This window comes from Eleutherodactylus coqui, chromosome 1 (assembly GCF_035609145.1).
Source record: "Eleutherodactylus coqui strain aEleCoq1 chromosome 1, aEleCoq1.hap1, whole genome shotgun sequence".
In the NCBI taxonomy this organism is placed as follows: Eukaryota; Metazoa; Chordata; class Amphibia; order Anura; family Eleutherodactylidae; genus Eleutherodactylus; species Eleutherodactylus coqui.
Window position 1 is genome coordinate 364,690,992 of NC_089837.1, and position 17,085 is coordinate 364,708,076.

Genomic DNA, 17,085 nt, shown 5'->3' on the forward strand with positions numbered 1-17,085 from the left:
TGATTGTTGCCAACTCTGTGTGTGAAGGGTCATCCTAGATGATCATGAATCTGGTAATCATACACTTTGATCAAGAACTTCAGAACTAGCATAAGTCCACACTTTGCAGCAATAAGTAGTTTTTCAAAAGCCTTTAGGGTAAGTGAACAGCAAACTGGTATTCTGAAAATGTTAAGAAATGAAAACAAACAAGAACCTTAGAATGTTGTACTAAATGTACTGTGAAACCAGAAAACCCATTTAATGGGAATGTATCAGTTTACGACAAGGGGGCTTTCCAACAGTTCAATACTGATGGCCTATCCTCAGGCTGGGTCACCAAAAATCAGATTGGTGAAGTGTGCCCCATCAGCCAATGCGCGTTTTGTGCTCCTTCACAACTCTGCCCGTTGTACAGTGGCCACGAACGGTTACAAAGGGCTCTCGCATTGCAATCACTGTGAGAGCTGCAGTACCATTCTCAGCCACTATACAACAGACAGTGTTGTAGGGGAGCTGTAGTGTGATCGGTAGGAGGGGTTACCAATGCGGAGCCACGGTTGGCAGCAGCACTTGCAGACTCCTCAGGGTCCCCTATGTTCCTCGGCCAAAATCACCGATGCTGCCAGCAGCAGCAGACTACTCACCCAGCCGAAGTATCGTGAAAGCCAATCAGAAGCTGGGGGTGTGACAGGGGCATTCCTCCTGTCAAACCCCTCGCTTCCGTTGGCATCAAGACACACCAGTACCAACAGACTCTGAATACAGCTCTAGCCTGCAATACTTTGCAATATGTTCTCGGAGTTCTTTAGCCTTTATGTAATTTATAAATGGAACTAATGATGTTTGAAGCACTTCTTTTCCAGTTTCAGATAAGACTAACACACCTAAAGACCTAAAACAATCCTTTAAAAGCGGGGTGATGTAGTTTAGAAAGCCCATTTTGAAATGGCCTTTTAGAGAATCTTGAGCTGAATTTCGAGGTCATACATTGGAAGAGCGGCACATCCCTGCATTATATAGACAGAGCTTTCATTTTAATGGGCACCTGTAGATTTTCATTTCCATTGTGATGCAGCTACAGGGAAAGTGCACTCTTGCCTCTGAATACTACAGCCGACTGCTGGGGGTCCCAGCTGTGCAGTACCCAGTAATTAGCTCGTCAGGAGACCCTTCTAACACATAGGAATAGGCCAAAGAGGTCAACTTTTTTAATGGAAACACCACATTGTATTAATAGAAGCTGCACTGTGAATTTATGCCCCCGCCAGAAATACAACTTTGATTTAGTTCTTCCTTTAGAATCATGACAATTATTTCTTTGCTGAAGATGCAGTATGGGAAAAAAACAGGACATGAAGAACTTAGTCATGGAGGAAGTCTGCGACTAATATAATTCATCTATTTTGATTAACCCCTCAACGACCAGATTTCAGGGTGCATATGAAGACAGTTTTGGTTGGCATTGGGCCATTTTCTTTATGCATATATTTTTATTTTATTCTGTAATTTTTTTCTTTACTATCTATGACCCCCATGACATCATATAAGACCTCTACGGGTCATTCGCATCTTTTTTTTATTTCACACTTTTCCACTGCAGCATCCATAGGAGCTCCAGTTACAGGGAAAAACATCCCCATGTAGTGACACTAGTCACTAACAAAGCTGATCAAGGTCTGCTAGGACCCTGCAGCTAAGCCGAAACAGGGGGACCCGGCAGTCACATGATCACACATTGGAAGTGTTACTTCCACTTTCACGCTTTAGTACATAGCGCTGATTGAGCACCATGTAGCCTAGGGGAGGAGAAGCGCTTCACCCTTCTCTGCTGTGTCTGTGTCTCACAGCTGAAGACCCGACCTGATCCTGCTTGATTGCAGCAGCTTCAATCCCACGCAATATTTTTGCTATCAGCCAAGATTAGAGCCCAGGACCTTAAGGGGTTAACAGAACTGTGGTAGCTATCCTGCCTCAACAACAGGCAGTTTATATAGAATGTTTTTTTAATTAATATTTATTGAAATACTTTGTCACTTTTTTGTATAACAAACAATACCCCATAACACAATTCAATTTCACCCCCCTCCCATTCTCTCTCAGATGTACCACCATTTGTACCCCCAACAGAAGATATAGAATAGGTTTCCCTATGGGACCCTATACTATTATAGAAAAATTTAAGAAAAATTAAGGAAAGCTCTTACACAGACTGGTGTTAGCAGAACAATAACCCCCAATACCTAACCAAAAAGCTATATGGGTCATACAGCCTTAAATGCCAGATCTTACATTTTAGTACCAACTTTCAAGTTATCGTCTTGCTCTACCGTATCTACAGCATTTCATTTTTTTCTTGGCGCTATTTTTCAAGTACTCCTGACAAACCACTTTTATTCATGGGCTGAACTTGTACCGTAAATATGAATACCTTTCCTTGCCATAAGACTAATGAAGAAGTATAGATTAACTGCCAACTATTGTTCTCTAAGGTGCCAAGAAATAATTAGATCTATGGTAGGCAATTAGGGACACAAAATTCCTTTTCTACCAGATTATTATAGAAGCATGAGATAGACGTTACACTATGCCGCATCACCCTGAATAAGCCTGTTAACAGGAATGACATGCAGCATAGTGGAACAAGTGTGATATTACACTGACTGATGTCTTCTCCATATTTCAATAAATGTAATGACGTACTGTGTACAATACCAGAAGATTAAAGCTGATCACTTTGTGCAAGTATACAGAAAAAGCAGAAGACAGCTTAAAAATCCTCCCTTTATTTTTTGAATAATACACTGGAAAAAAAAAAAAAATAAAGTTAACCAGAGCATCAATTGCAAATAAAAAAAATATTAACCCATTTCCTGCAGCTTACTTCCCAACACCATACTCTACATATTGCTTTGGTAGCCTGTTTATATTTTGACTAGCTGCTCTAAAGACTCCCCATAGAGACAGGCTGATCATATTGAGTCATGTATTAATGGTGCCAACCAATATCTGAAAGGTCGCCTCAGCTCTATTTCTAGAATCAATGAGCGCGAACTGCCCTTTATAAAGATGGTAAGCTGTGGCACTCGCTAGAACTAATGGACCAATATGTTTAGTCAACGATATTGTAGCTAAGCTTGAAGTGTTTTTGAGGTTAATACATTTCACAGTGATACAGGCAGACGATATAATAGTCTATATCCCCATAGTCAAGAATGAAGGCCTTCCTGCACATTTATGATGTACAACTATCCATCCAGTATATCCTATTTGCAAGGATTTACAGTAGGTTAGAGATTAAACACCACTGTATTTGTTCAGTAGTCTAACGGTCGTCCCGGGTAAAGGTACCATCAGCTGAATAATCAAAGCTTAGTTTAGCGTAAACTTGGCCGCCAACAGGTGATGAGCTATAAATCGCCAGTTGTTTCAGCTTACCAAAAAAAAAAAGTTGCAGATTGATCAAAAAGTTGCCTGGTATAAAGTCATAATCGTTCGTATTTGAACAACTTACATGGAGATCCCCTCCATAAATGATATGTTGGCAAACAACTAATGACCAGTCATCGCTCAGTGTAAGAGCAAACAAACAAGTCATTTGCACACTTCAACAACCATCTGAACAATGATGCCTATTCAGACACAGTTTTCTTTTAGGAGGATCCCAAACCAGATGACCTGAACCTATGACATACATATGCTTTGTAATTGAAAAATACACTAATTACATTTTTTGTGGTAGTTCAGTTCACAAAACAAGAAAACACATAAAACACAGATATATAAACATGACATATTTATCAAAAAAAGAACACTAATGTTTCCATGGGTTTCTAGAGAGCACAAATGTGTCAAAACCACATGCTATGACATACCTTTGATCGTTTAAGGCTATGTTCACATCTGCATTTAGGGATTTAGTTTTCCTGCTCCGTTATGGGAGCAGGGAAGGGGAATCTCGTGGCCGAATGGACTCCACTGTCTATACTGGGGATGTTCAGCTTTTGTTCAAACTTCGGGCACTTCACTGGAAGAAGTCCTTTCATGCAGGACTTTATCTTCTAGCATTTCATGCTGGATCTGTGATCAAACCCCTAAAAGAAGGCTTCAAAACGCAGATGTGAACAGCCTTACTTTGATGCCTTTCTATAGGGCTATTGCCCACGGACAGATTACCGCTGTGGAATTCACGGCCAGACCCCCGTCACGAATTCCGCAGCAAAGTCCATCCATAGACATGCTAAGTTAAAAGATTCTCCCCTGCCCATGAGTGGAAATCAACTGCGACTTTCCACCCACGGGCAAGAATCGCAGAATGTTCTATGCTGTGCGGGAGAAAAAAAACAAAAAAAAAAACGCATGGACGGCTTCCATTGCAGTCAATGGAAGTCGTCCGTCCTGCGATATTCCACGCAGTGGGCACTTTGGAAGTACTGTGAGAATCCGCGTTACAGCCCAGCGCCAGCGCGTCATGCCCTGAACTGCGCGTACGTGCCGGGCGAGACACTTGCGGCGGATCCGGAGAGGCGAGTATGGGTCTCTGTGGGGAGACAGGTCCGATTCCACTGCAAGATTTCGTATTTGGAATCCGACTCTGCCATAGGGCATAAGCCCTTACAGTGTTGAATATATCATTGTATTTCTATTTTAACAAGACAAAGAAAATTGTAAAAATCCTTCACATGCTTTTATTTTTTAACACACAGAGCGGACCTTAACGGTAAGCTTTCTACAACTGCAGACAATTGTCCAGTAGCCGGGTGTTACAGTGTTAGTATCACAGTTCTGACCTATTCAGGGTATTAGTAATACAGCAGGTTATGGACAACAGCGAGACAGTAAGAGGACTCATCACACTAACACATACCTGCATCATGCACTGAGATACCACTTCAGGTGGGATCTCAGGGAAGCGTTGCTGCAGATCATTTAATACCTGGATGTCAAGCTGATGACTGCTCTGTGCCATCTCCAGATGTATGCTGGATGAAGATTGGAACCGGACTCAGATCGCCCACCAGTGATTGTGGTCTTCTGACCCTTCCGGCATTTTCTGGCAAAAAAAAAAGTAAAAATATAATTTAGGACACTTTAGACAACATTTCTCAGACTGATTTTTATTAAGCACAGTGTCATTGTAAAATATCTATAACATGTTGTCCATTCAGTGACAGAGCTTATACCAAAAAGGACTGAGGCACACATCATTTCCATGGTCATTTCCAAGACTTTCTACACCTGAGACTTACATTTCCCGAGCTCACTTCTTATGGAGCATGGTGAGAATAAGAAAAAAATGGGAGAATAACTTGCATGGCTGCCACATTGGAATAAAGCTTGGTTTCCAGATAATTACTGACCGGAATCAGCAAGCAATCAAGTTTCAACACAGTCAAGTTTCTTTATTGGATGTGGATATTTGTGCCCGCAACTGGTTTTCCATTGGCTAGACGTGGTTGCAGGGTCTAGGGCTAAGGATTTTCCATATAGACTTGTGGTCGGAGAATGCCCAATGTACCGCAGTAACAGCAAAGTGGATGAGATCATAACAAATCTCATCCACACGTAGTGGCAGAATAGCCGCATGTAAACCGACATGCAGCGTGGGAGGTAAATCCAAGGCATCTCAAATGTTTTTGGATATTTTCACTGCAAGGCATAGGATGAACTCCACAGAAAAACTGTGACAACATGTTAGACATACAAATTTTGTAGTAGATTTCCTGTGGAATTTGTGTAAAAATCTACATCAATTTTTTCCCCTCTTGTGTGGATGTACCATAAGGGAGCCCATGGTTTTCACCTTTAACCCCTGGAAGTATAGATTTTGCTGCAGAAGGATCTGCACGTTGTGGTCCACAGAAAAGAATAATCTATTGTTCTTCTGCTGGGTATGGTTGAGCAATGGTGACAGAATGCAAGAGTATCACTACCATCAAATAGAGCCCAAGTGTGGTGCAGCATTATGGTTCCCAATACAGAAACTGGGAGTAATGTGAAGAGCACTGTTCTGAATCTAGGAGAAAGTATGCATAGGAAGAGTTAGGAGGGAAATCCAACCATCTTTTTCTTTCCTTTAGGAGTCATACTAGCTTCCTTTGGCTTAACTCAAGAAACTTGGAACTTCGGTGTCCCTTGGAAAAAGGACCAAGAGAACCACATTTATAGGTTATTATGAGAGTCAGGCGAGTCTTCAGCTATTAATTCCTCCATTCGCAATAGATGGTTCACTTCCTGAACAAATGTCACGATGGAGGAAGGGTGTGTACTATACCAACGTCTAGGGACCACTGCCCTCACCGCTCTAAGAAAATGACATAACAGACCCTTTTCGACCAAGGATAGGTTACATGGGATGATGGGAGAGCAAAGCCAACTGTGGAGAATGCACAAAGGAACTGCGTGTTACCTTTTCATACAGAAAGACGACAGAATTACAAAAAGGGCCTCAGGTTTGGGGACTCCAAACATGCAACATCGTTCCCACCGCAAAGCCAGCAGGAATCAGAAACTGTTGGGTAAATGTGGTGAATGAGGTCTGGACACCTATACTATCTAGAGAGTATTTTAACTTTTCTTGTGTTGCATATGTTACCGGCAACATATGCAAGAGTCCGGAATAGAAACGGACAACTTTCTCCCAATAGGAGACAAAAGGGAGGGGGGGAAGGGGGTCCCAAGGAAGGTGTTTGACAGCAAGATGCCGTGTATATATATATATATATATATATATATATGACTGCATTTCTGCTGCCTTAATGCTCTGCGCCACACAAGGCCTCCTTATATTAAAGTCAATATGCAAGAAGATGCATGCAACACTGCGCAGTTGCGCTAAAAACACACACTATTTCAATCAGTGCGTTCGTTTGTGATGCAGTAGAAGTACAATAAAACATGCAGATATGCATGCAAAAGAGCCTCGTTCATTGCACAAAAACATTGCTCCAAGGCGCACGCGATTGCACTTACATCCGCGTGAAGCCGGCTGCCTTACATGCGAACTTTGCTGTGGATCCTTCCACCATGTGTGAAAACACCCTTTGGGATGCACTTTTTTATTTTTTAAAGCAATCCCTGCAGACATCCCATTACATTAATGAAGCCAAAAGAACGGCTAACAGATGCAGCCAGGCTCACATGGACGGATTTCAATTGTGTACTATGCATAGAATGAACGCTCTTCATAGGACGTGGTGACTGGCATTGATGAGTACATTGCTTTTCATTGTTCCATTCACACTTGCGTACATTTATTGCATAGATTATGCGCATAAAGAAAACACAGATAGTACTAGTTACTGCGCATTGTGTGTGTACAGCACTATTGTTTTGTATGGGTGTGTTCGGGATGAAGTACATACGCAATTACATTGCATAGGTTTGTACTTTTTTTTTTACGAATGGTGCTAGGAAACATGAACAGAAAGATTAAAAAATAAAGAAACCAGGAAGCCAATGCATGACAAATACGCTGTTCATACGCAGGCAAAAAACATGAAAATATGCAAGGATACGTAGTTGCATACGTAGGAAAATTGCTGCGATTTTTACACCATACAGTCGTGTGAGCCCGGCCTAATTCTGAAAAAAACTGTCTTTTCCCCCGTAAACGAGTGCAGTTAGTGGATTGTGCACTCCTTTAGCTTTACTACGTACTTCCTGCAGCACATCTCCGGGTTGGTGCCAACACGCTGTATACAGAATGAAGTGATTTGGGCCACATACCGCTGTCCTGGTATACATGCCAGTCTCCAACGGGTTTAGCGCTTTACACTTTGCCAGTGTAAACATTAGCTTTACGAAAGGTCAAAGCCCATGACACAGACAAGTGCCAAACATGATTAATCTACCAGTGTAATGTCTATTTTCAACCACTAGTAATTAGTGACTGACCTTCCTTGAAGACCCTCCTTGACCAAGCATTCGAGCAGCTGCCTTGTACTATAAAGGAACGCCCTAAAATAAGGTGTAAATTGCCTTTACTTATCAGGCACTCCCTTATGGAGGAAGAATCACAGTGCAAGCTACTATGTCTGCAAACGTCTACATGACGCATTCCCATGCTTCAGTGACCTGCTGAAATACACCAGCAGCTCCGACTCCGGCCGTTTAAAGGGCACCTGTCCAAGCTGCAGGCATGATGTTACAGAGCAGGAGGAGCCGAGCAGATATAAGATTATTATTCATTTATATCTCTGCTCATTCTGAGCTGAACAGTTGAATGGGTGGAGCTATTAGTGATTGACAGTTACCTGTATGTACAGTCATACACAAATAAGACCGCGCACACTGGACTGATTTAAATGACAGCTACACTTGCTGTTACAAGCATCAGCCACTTCACAGGGGTCGTGGCAGAGACTTCTGCTTTCGCTCTGACCCGTCAGCGGGTGCACAATCAGCTGATCGGTCGGGATCTTGAGCGACAGGTCCCAGCCGATCAACTATTGATGGCCTATCCTGAGGTTAGGTCATCAATAGTATTCTCCCTGCAATGCCCTTTAACTCATAAGATGCTGCAATCAATAAAGTGCAAGGCAGCTATAGGAAAAGATGCGTATAAATGCCGCGTACGCAATGTAATTGTGTATTTATCACCCTCCTATAAGGAACAATAAGGTTCTATCGCGAGTAATATGCTGTAAAATAGAAAATGCTGCGTTCTATTTTATGCAATAAATTCTTTTTTTTTTTTTAAAGTTAGTGTGAATGGGTGAATGAAAAATCAATGTTTTCGACTCATTCGTGGAGTATTGTGCGTGCAATACTTGCTGAAAGTCGGGAGGGGTACCGTCACTCCTTAAGGAGAGCACCTAGAAGGTTAGGATACTTTTAAGGCTATGCATGCTCCTCTGGGTAATATATGCAAATATGGAAGATGGAACAATACATCTGCAGCGCCACCTATTGGATGGCAGCATTCCTGCAAATCAATGCCCAACTCTACAGGTTTTTAGAACAAATAAATCTCACCGATACCCCTCTCAACTCACGTCATAGGCCTCTCACCGATACCCCTTCCAACGCACGTCACAGGCCTCTCACAGATACCCCTCCCGACCCACATCACAGGCCTCTCACTAGCCAAACCAGAAACCTACTGCACACTGATGAGGGGCAAAAACTCTGAAACGGCTGTCTATGTATGGATTCTGGCTTGGCCGTCAATTCCCAATCATTGTTCTAAAGACCTGTATAAAGGGTCGTACATTGATTTGAAGGAATGCTGCCACCCAATAGGTGGCGCTGCAGAGGTATTGTTCCATCTTCCTTATTTGCATAAATGATTAAATTACGCTTGTGTGAGCCTGTCCTAAGCAAGAAGTCAAGCTCCTGCTCTTCCCAGCACGGAACCTCCATGCCAGGCCAAACATGCCGTAGAACAGGAGCTTTGGCAGGTCTCGGCCTCATTAGTGACTGCTGTAACACCACACATTAGTGGTCACTAAATGTGTAAAGTATTTTTTGCCATATGGAAATCCACAGCACCACTAGGTCAGCTCAAATCTACTATTCTATGGAAAGCATCAATCCTTCTATGCAGCAGTGTACCCTCCATGGAATTCACTGGAAGGCCGGGTCCAGACATGGTGGACCTGCTGCAGACTTACAGTGCGAATCCACAGCAATTTACGGAACTAGTAGATGAGGTTCTCAAAACCTCATCCATCAGAATGCAGGGATTTCACCCTTTACAAAGTCTTACAAAGTAAGTATACTACCTACAGGAAGCACGCCTGCTATGACGACCGGTGACTCCTCGATCACTTTCCTCTACGGTGCTGTCACTATCTATTTGTAGAAAAAGGAATGGTGTTACTTGTTTGAGGTCTCCGAGTTGGTGGAGACACATTCCAGCACACTGTAAAAAGCCTACTGAAACATAAGCCGCCGGGGAAAGGAAATAGAGGGCTTAAAGGGACAACGGGATCTCAAAGGCAGATCACACTAGTTTTTGAAAGACTGTTGCAAGAAGAAGTGAACCATTTGGAATCAAGCCGCCTGCACACGAGCATATTTGCGTTGCGGAATCTGGAGCGGGCATCCGCCTCCGGATTCAGCAGCAAATACCGGCCATAACATGCTATTTAAAACCACTTTTTCCTCTACACGAGCAGAAGTCAACTGCGATAATCCACTTGCGGAGGAAAAAATTGCAGCATGTTCTATTTTTGTACAGATTCCACGTGTACGGCTTCCAATGAATTCAATGGAAGCTATCCGTTCCGTGGCCCTTCCGCAATGACATTGCGGAAAGGTCGCAGATTCCATGTTATCGCTGGGGACCATCCGCAGTACAGAGAAGATAGAAGAAAGCCAGGTAAATCTTGTAATTTGTATAGAGCCAACTTATTCCGCAGCGCTTTCAGATAATTTATTACCACCACCAAGCTGGGTACTCATTGGAAGGATGGAATGCCGAGTCAACCTTGAGCCGGCTACCTGAACCATGCAGGGATTGCACTTGCACTTGCAACCTTCAGGTCGTGAGCGAGAGCAAAGTGTGCAGCTGGCCTAAGGCTGCATGCACACATGGATTCCGCTGCTGAATTCCGCAGCAGAATCTGTGCTTGCCTGCAGGCATGGGCATTAAAACACAGGTCCTTACCTCTGCGGATCCAGTGCGGGTCTCCTCCGTTGCGGCCGCATCTTCTTTCTTTAGCACGGAGGATGTTTTGTTTTTTAAATCTCTTGCTTTCCCGCAGATCCGCGGCACGTCCACACTGACAGCTTCAATGGAAGCCGTCCCTGCGGGATCCAGAGAAAAATAGAGCACGCTGCGATTTTATTTCGGCATGTAGCCGCCAAAAATAAAAATGTGCATGGAGAGGGGAATCTACATGCGCATCAATGGGCACATTGAGCAGCAGATCACCTGCGCCTGCTGACAAGCACGAATTCAGCTGCTCAATTTGCCCCATGCGCATGAGGCCTTACTCGGGATTTCTGCATTAATCACTAATAAAATGGCGATTGTGTTTATGTATATCTAGGACTAAGGGCTCATGCCCATGAGCATCGTGGGATATGCCCATGGATTTACACCACGGGAGTACCGCGATTAAAAACAAAAAACTGCCTGCCAGTGATCGCGGAATTCCACGCTCTCTATTAATGGAGACCTCCTGTGGCAGAAATCCACGGTAGAATTCTGCATGTGAGCGTTGGCAGGCAGAAAGCTATTAGGTTCAATAGAACCTAAGAGCTGCAGAATTCATACGCAGATTTCCGCAGTGGAAAACACGGTAGAAATCCGCCTGTGGGCATTCACCCTAATAAAGTTGGGTTCCATCGAAGATCTGGCACTAAATACCAGAAGAAATAGCGCTGCATGCATTTTTTCCCTGTTAAATGCCGGGCAGCTGAGCAAAAACCGAACTGACCCCATTATAGTCAATGGGGTGCGTTCAGTCCCATCATAAGATGGATCTGTTCGGCCAAGGGATTCCCCTTTCCTGCTCTCCGACGCAGATGTGAAAGCAGCCTAACACAAGCAGTCATACTGTTCATGTCTTAGGCTGGGCTCAAGAACCGAGCATGCAGAGTATGAGACTCACCGGACTCCTTATTCCTTTACCTACAACAGTTTACGAGTCACACAGGTGATGACAGGTTCCCTTTAAGGAGATGAGATTGGAAGTTTGGATTTCACAGGTGCTTTGCCCATTAAACGCACACAAAGCAGGCTGGGTTACAGCTAAATCTGAGCTCTGACAAAAGACTGTCAGTGTGAAACACCTTGACGCAAACAACTTTCAGAAGACTTCGTCTAGTGATGAAGCCGGAAGAGGGAACAAAAGCTTTACTAAAGACCTAGGTGTACATTAGTCCATAGCTTCACAAATCATCTACAGAGAAAACTCTGGACTCTTACTTCTCTCGAAAGAGCGGGCGTCCTGATCACTGCAGGAGCAAAACGGGCGATTCTGGAACAGCATGAGGCTAGAGGCTTAATCAGTGTAAGGCCGGGCTCAGAAGGCCGTAATTTGCTGCATTCCGCCTCCGATTTGCACGCCAAGATAGTTCATGGGATTGGCATGAAAAATCAAGAACATGCAATTGCAATATGGCCGTATGAGAGCCCTTAAGTCCACGTTCACACAGCAGTGTTTGGTCAGTAACCATACAAGGGGGCTAAAGCACATATCCTCCAGCTGCCACCTACAGTATGACACACTGGATAATCTGAGGACATCAATAATTGTGACACTGATCACACCGGCTTCACCGCTTCCATTCAGATCCCAATAGTCTCCTGCAAAACACACCCAACGCAACAAGTACCTCTAATGCAAGCTAAGCAAAATAGCAGTAGCACCAAAACAGGATTAGGGGCACAGTCACATCAGTACTAGTGATTTCCATTTTTCTGCTTCTTTCAGGAAGCAGGAAAATACAACCTCACTCCAAACGGCCATATGATGCAACCAAACGCTGCTGGTGGGACCCCATTGATTATAATGGGGTCCGTTTGCTTTATGCTATGTGCTGCAACACTGCGGCAGTTCAAGCCTGACACACAAATGTCTTTTCTTCTCAGGTCACCCAGGATCGGGGGAGGGGCCATGCCGCTTATTCGAGCTGTTAACCCTTTAAATGTCGCTGTCAATTCTGACAGCGGGATCTAAATGCCCCGACCGATGTTCGCCACGGGGAACGCAATGCTAGAATGCCTGTGGTCAGGCAGCCTGCACACGGCGGGTCGGATCCCGTATCCGGTATCGGACATGCGCAGTACAGCTTTTTTTTTTTTTTAGACCCCTGCTTTTCCTGCGTCATTGCCTAGTGATGACGTGGACTCACCAACCTCTTCGCAATGCCATTGCAGAAAGGCCACGGATCGGACAGCCGTTTATTTGGAATCTGCGCAAAAACAGAACAAGCTGTGATCAAATCGCAATAGATTTCCGCTTGTGTAGAGGAAAAAGCGATTTTCAATAGTATGTTATGAGCCGTACGTGCTGCAGAATCCAGAGGTGGACGCCCGCTCCGGATTCCGCAAGGCAAATCTGCTCGTGTGCAGCCGGACTAAGTATGCGTGTGAGAGAAATAGAGAACTTCCAAACTAGAGGTACAAGACTTTGTAAATTAGTTACATACCCCCATAACAAACAATCCGCAGCTACCGATGGGAAGCCTAGGGAAATTAACCCTTCGAGTCCATCTAGTGTCAATAGTTTGCACTCCACACAGATTCTATAGACAGCTGTTTATGCCATCCTTATAGTTTGCTGATAACCTCCAAGGGCGGCTGCAGGGAATTATACTTTCACAAAGCTGTCTATGGCTACTGATAGCTTGTGCTTGCAATTCTGCTAAAACACATCAAAAAATTGTTTTTTCTTGCAGTTTTCTAACTTATAAGTTTTCTAACTTAAATTTATAACTTTAAAATAAAAATAAAAATTATATATATTTCCGTATCAAGATTACCAGTGTATTACAGATAATTACCCAGGTTACAATGAAACAGGCTTTAAAATGATATGAAATTTGCCAAGTGCTAAATTATCGAGCTCATCGTCCCTTCACCCCCCAACTATATGGGTGTGCTGGGACTAAAGCTGCAGTAACCCACCCTTCCAGTCATTGTTTTATTAAATCCAGGATGTCCTTTCATGAAATCTGGATAATAATCATAAAAGGAGCTTACAAATATGTACTGTTATCAGTAATAGACATTTCCTTACACGAGGCTCAGCCCCTACTGCACTCCGTGTGGGTGCATGCACACGGACAGTTAAAGTTCCCCAACTTGGATCAGACGGCAGACGTCCGTGCGCAGTCTGGGGTGCAGGACACCTAACAATTACATGTACTATTTTCATACAATAAATGGACAAAATAAGACTTAGAGCGCCTGCACATGAGCGGAAATTCTCGCAGAGCCCCACACAGAAACGTCACTCATCCACTGCCAGCTGCGGTCTGCGCATGCGCCGGCTGCCCGATAAGCCGGCACATCAAACAGCCGGAGCCGCAGGCACGTACATACATATTCAAATGAATGGGTGTTATTTCAGTTCAACCATGGGGATCACACAAAAACTACAACACCAAGTACATACAGATTTTCGTTTTACTACTTTTTCACAAAAACATGTTTTGAAAGAAAACCTATTGAATCTGCATGGCTGCATTCCAAGATCCACGACTTATTTTTCCGGCGAGCTGTGAGGTCTTGTTTTTTTTTGTTTTTGCATGAAGAGTTGTAGTTTTTATTTGTAACATTTTCAGGTACATCATGTGACTTCTGGATTACTTTTATTGAGTTTTTTGGGATGCAAACAAGAAAAATTGCTGGCATTACTTTTTTTAAATGATTATGGCGTTCACCAGGCGCGATAAGGAAAAATATTTTGTTTGGTTCATGACGAATTGGGATTTCTTATATGAAGATTGAAATTTGAGGGGAAATTTTAGGCCGCTTTCAAACTTCAAGCCGGAGGTTCCGCCACAGATCCAGCTCAAAATACCATGAGAAAAAGTAGCTGCATGCAGGATCTGAGGTTTCCCAGCTACTGTCTGTTACAGCAGGAGCCTGGTTGTCAGTCAGCCAAGCCTTAGGCTAATTTCACAAGGGAGATACTGGGCCATGAAATTCGGCCAGATAATACACTTTTGCAATTTCCCCATGGGTACTAGGTGCTTGTGTCAAAAACGCCTTACATCAGTTCAGGGAAGTAGCGATCCTCTGCCGCGGTGGAGGATCACAGAGTATTTTTTATTTTTTTATTTATTGTTTTCAATGGGAAACCTCGCATTGCACTATGAGGGGCTGTTTTTTGCACAACAAGCTGTAGTTTTTATTGGTATTATTTTAGGGAACACAGGTTTTTTGTTTTTTTTTAACCTTTTTTATTGCGTTTTTTGGGGAGGCAAAATGAATAAAATAAGCATTTTGCTGCGGTTTATTTTTTTTAGCTTTTTGCCACGCAGGATAACTAGTGCGTTCAATTTATTGTACAGGTCGTTACTGGTTATGATGATACCAAATATGTGGGTTTTTAAAAAAATTTTTTTTTTTATACTGACGGGGGAAGCACAAAGAAGGGTGATTGATATATATATATATTTTTTTTTTTTACAAACACATTTTTTATGTTTCTGTGGGGAACTTGAACCGTAAAAGCTCTGATCGCTATGATAATGCATTGCAGTACTCCTATATTACAATGCATTATCGTTCACACCTGTGATCACAGGCCATGGCAATTGTATTGCAGCGTGCTCCCTCTGTAAATACTTTACATGCTGAGATGTATCTTGGCATGCACCAGCGTTTACATCTTGTTGCATTAACTACCACCCTGCCAAGATGTAAACCTATGTCCTGTGGCTTTAAGGATGTAGTGATTTTTTGGGATTTTCATCTCCCTATTTCAAGATACATAAAACTTTATTTTGGTATCAAAATAGTCATATACGGCTCGTTCGTTGTGTGGCGAGCTGTATGGTTCATGATTACCATTTTGAAGTACATATAAATGTATTGTACAACTTAATTTCTCTTTAAGGGGAAAAATGTGAATTCTATATATTTTTCAACTATGCGGTGTAAATGACAAATTTGTTTTCGGCGAGTTGGTACAATTACGACGATACCAAAAATATATTTAAAAAAAAAATGTATATAGTTTTTCCACAATAAAAACCCTTTCCCCAAATTTTTCCTTGCCTCGGTACATTCAAAAACTCATGATTTTATTTGTGTGGCTCTCCTATTTTTGGAGGGGCGCAATATAATTAGAAATGAGTCAGACCAATAAATCTACATTTGCGCAGTTGGGTGTAACTGACCCCTTTACATGGCTAGAATAAATCATGCAAGGACAGAAAATAACAATGGCCCTTACTGGACTCACCTCACCCCCTGAATACCATCCAGCAACTGCAGTAGGCGCTGAACGACCCAACATGCCAAGAAGTGCACCGTTATGCCTCCTCAAAATAACAGCAATTCATCAAAGCCTGTCAGCCCGTCTCTAATGGAGGCACCAACATGTGCAGCGATCCCTCGGTACGTCTAGATGCGTCAGCTAACTCTTCCTAGAAAGACTCCTTAAGTAGCAAGGTCCATGCCAAAAAGACTGCAGCCTGACTAACAGAAGAGCATTCAGGCTCTAAGATTTCTCTTCTTAATTATATGCCAAGCTTTCAAGATCTCAGTTTTCTGTCATTCATAAAGAACTTAAACAAGTTGTCCGAGTTATTTAAATTGTAGCTAAACAGGTCCCCCATGTTAAAAATCAATAAGCCAGCCAATACTCACCTCTCCTGGTTCCCCACTGAGTTCAGAACCGCCGCTCCGGGTCTCCCCTCTGACGTATTGTTCATAGGCTGCAGCGGCCAATGACCAAGGAGCTCAGTAATTAATCCCTCTAAAACTTCACATAAGACATTTAACCCTTTAAAACTGCCCTCTATTTATTGCTCAATGTGGCAAATCATCAACCCCTTAAGGACCAAGTGTGGTAAATATACAGTGTTTGGCCCTGGGCTTTAATCCCACCTGATGGCAGAGACAGCTGAGAACCCGGAGGAGAAGGGAGAAGAGTTTTTTAATTGCTTCTGCCTTCTCATTTCCGGGGTACAATGTGTTCAATGAGTATAACTTCCACTACGTGAGCCAGTGATCACAAGACCACCAGGAGCCCCCCTGGCACAGCAGATCTGCAGGGTCCTAGCAGACTATTGTTATTACAGGGGATGCTTTTGCTGTATCTGGGGCTCCTATGGATGCCCCAGCTACAGTGGAAAATGTGTAATAAAGAAAGAAAAAAAAAAAAAAACACGTGAATGACACCCAGAGGTCTGATATGACATCATGGGGGACATAGATGGTTAAAAAAAAAAATAGCTACACAAAAAAGTTAAAAAAAAAAAAAAAAATTACAGAAAAAAATATATAGGTAAGAAAGAAAATTACCCAAAGCCAATGCCAACCAAAACTGTCTCTGTATGCACCCTGTAATCCAAATTATATACCAAAACAAAATGAGGAACCCATTCCTGTACTTTTTTTTTTTTACTTAATAAATTTATGTTAATATAAACAACTATAAATGTTTTTACCCACAATAAAATAAAACAAAAAACGGA

At 42.8% G+C, this 17,085-nt stretch overlaps 1 protein-coding gene across 3 annotated transcripts in view; it reads right to left on the minus strand.

Annotated features, from left to right (window-relative positions):
* Positions 1 to 17,085, minus strand: part of TAB3 (TGF-beta activated kinase 1 (MAP3K7) binding protein 3) — a 44,541-nt gene that overhangs the window by 19,625 nt on the left and 7,831 nt on the right. For 2 of the 3 annotated variants that reach the window (XM_066577949.1, XM_066577935.1), the window contains exon 2: positions 4,847 to 5,032. In XM_066577949.1, coding sequence (XP_066434046.1) covers positions 4,847 to 4,948 — 102 coding nt within the window. In that variant the 5' untranslated portion in view covers positions 4,949 to 5,032. The remainder of the gene's footprint in view (positions 1 to 4,846; positions 5,033 to 17,085) is intronic. The other variant, XM_066577943.1, reaches the window with a different exon arrangement.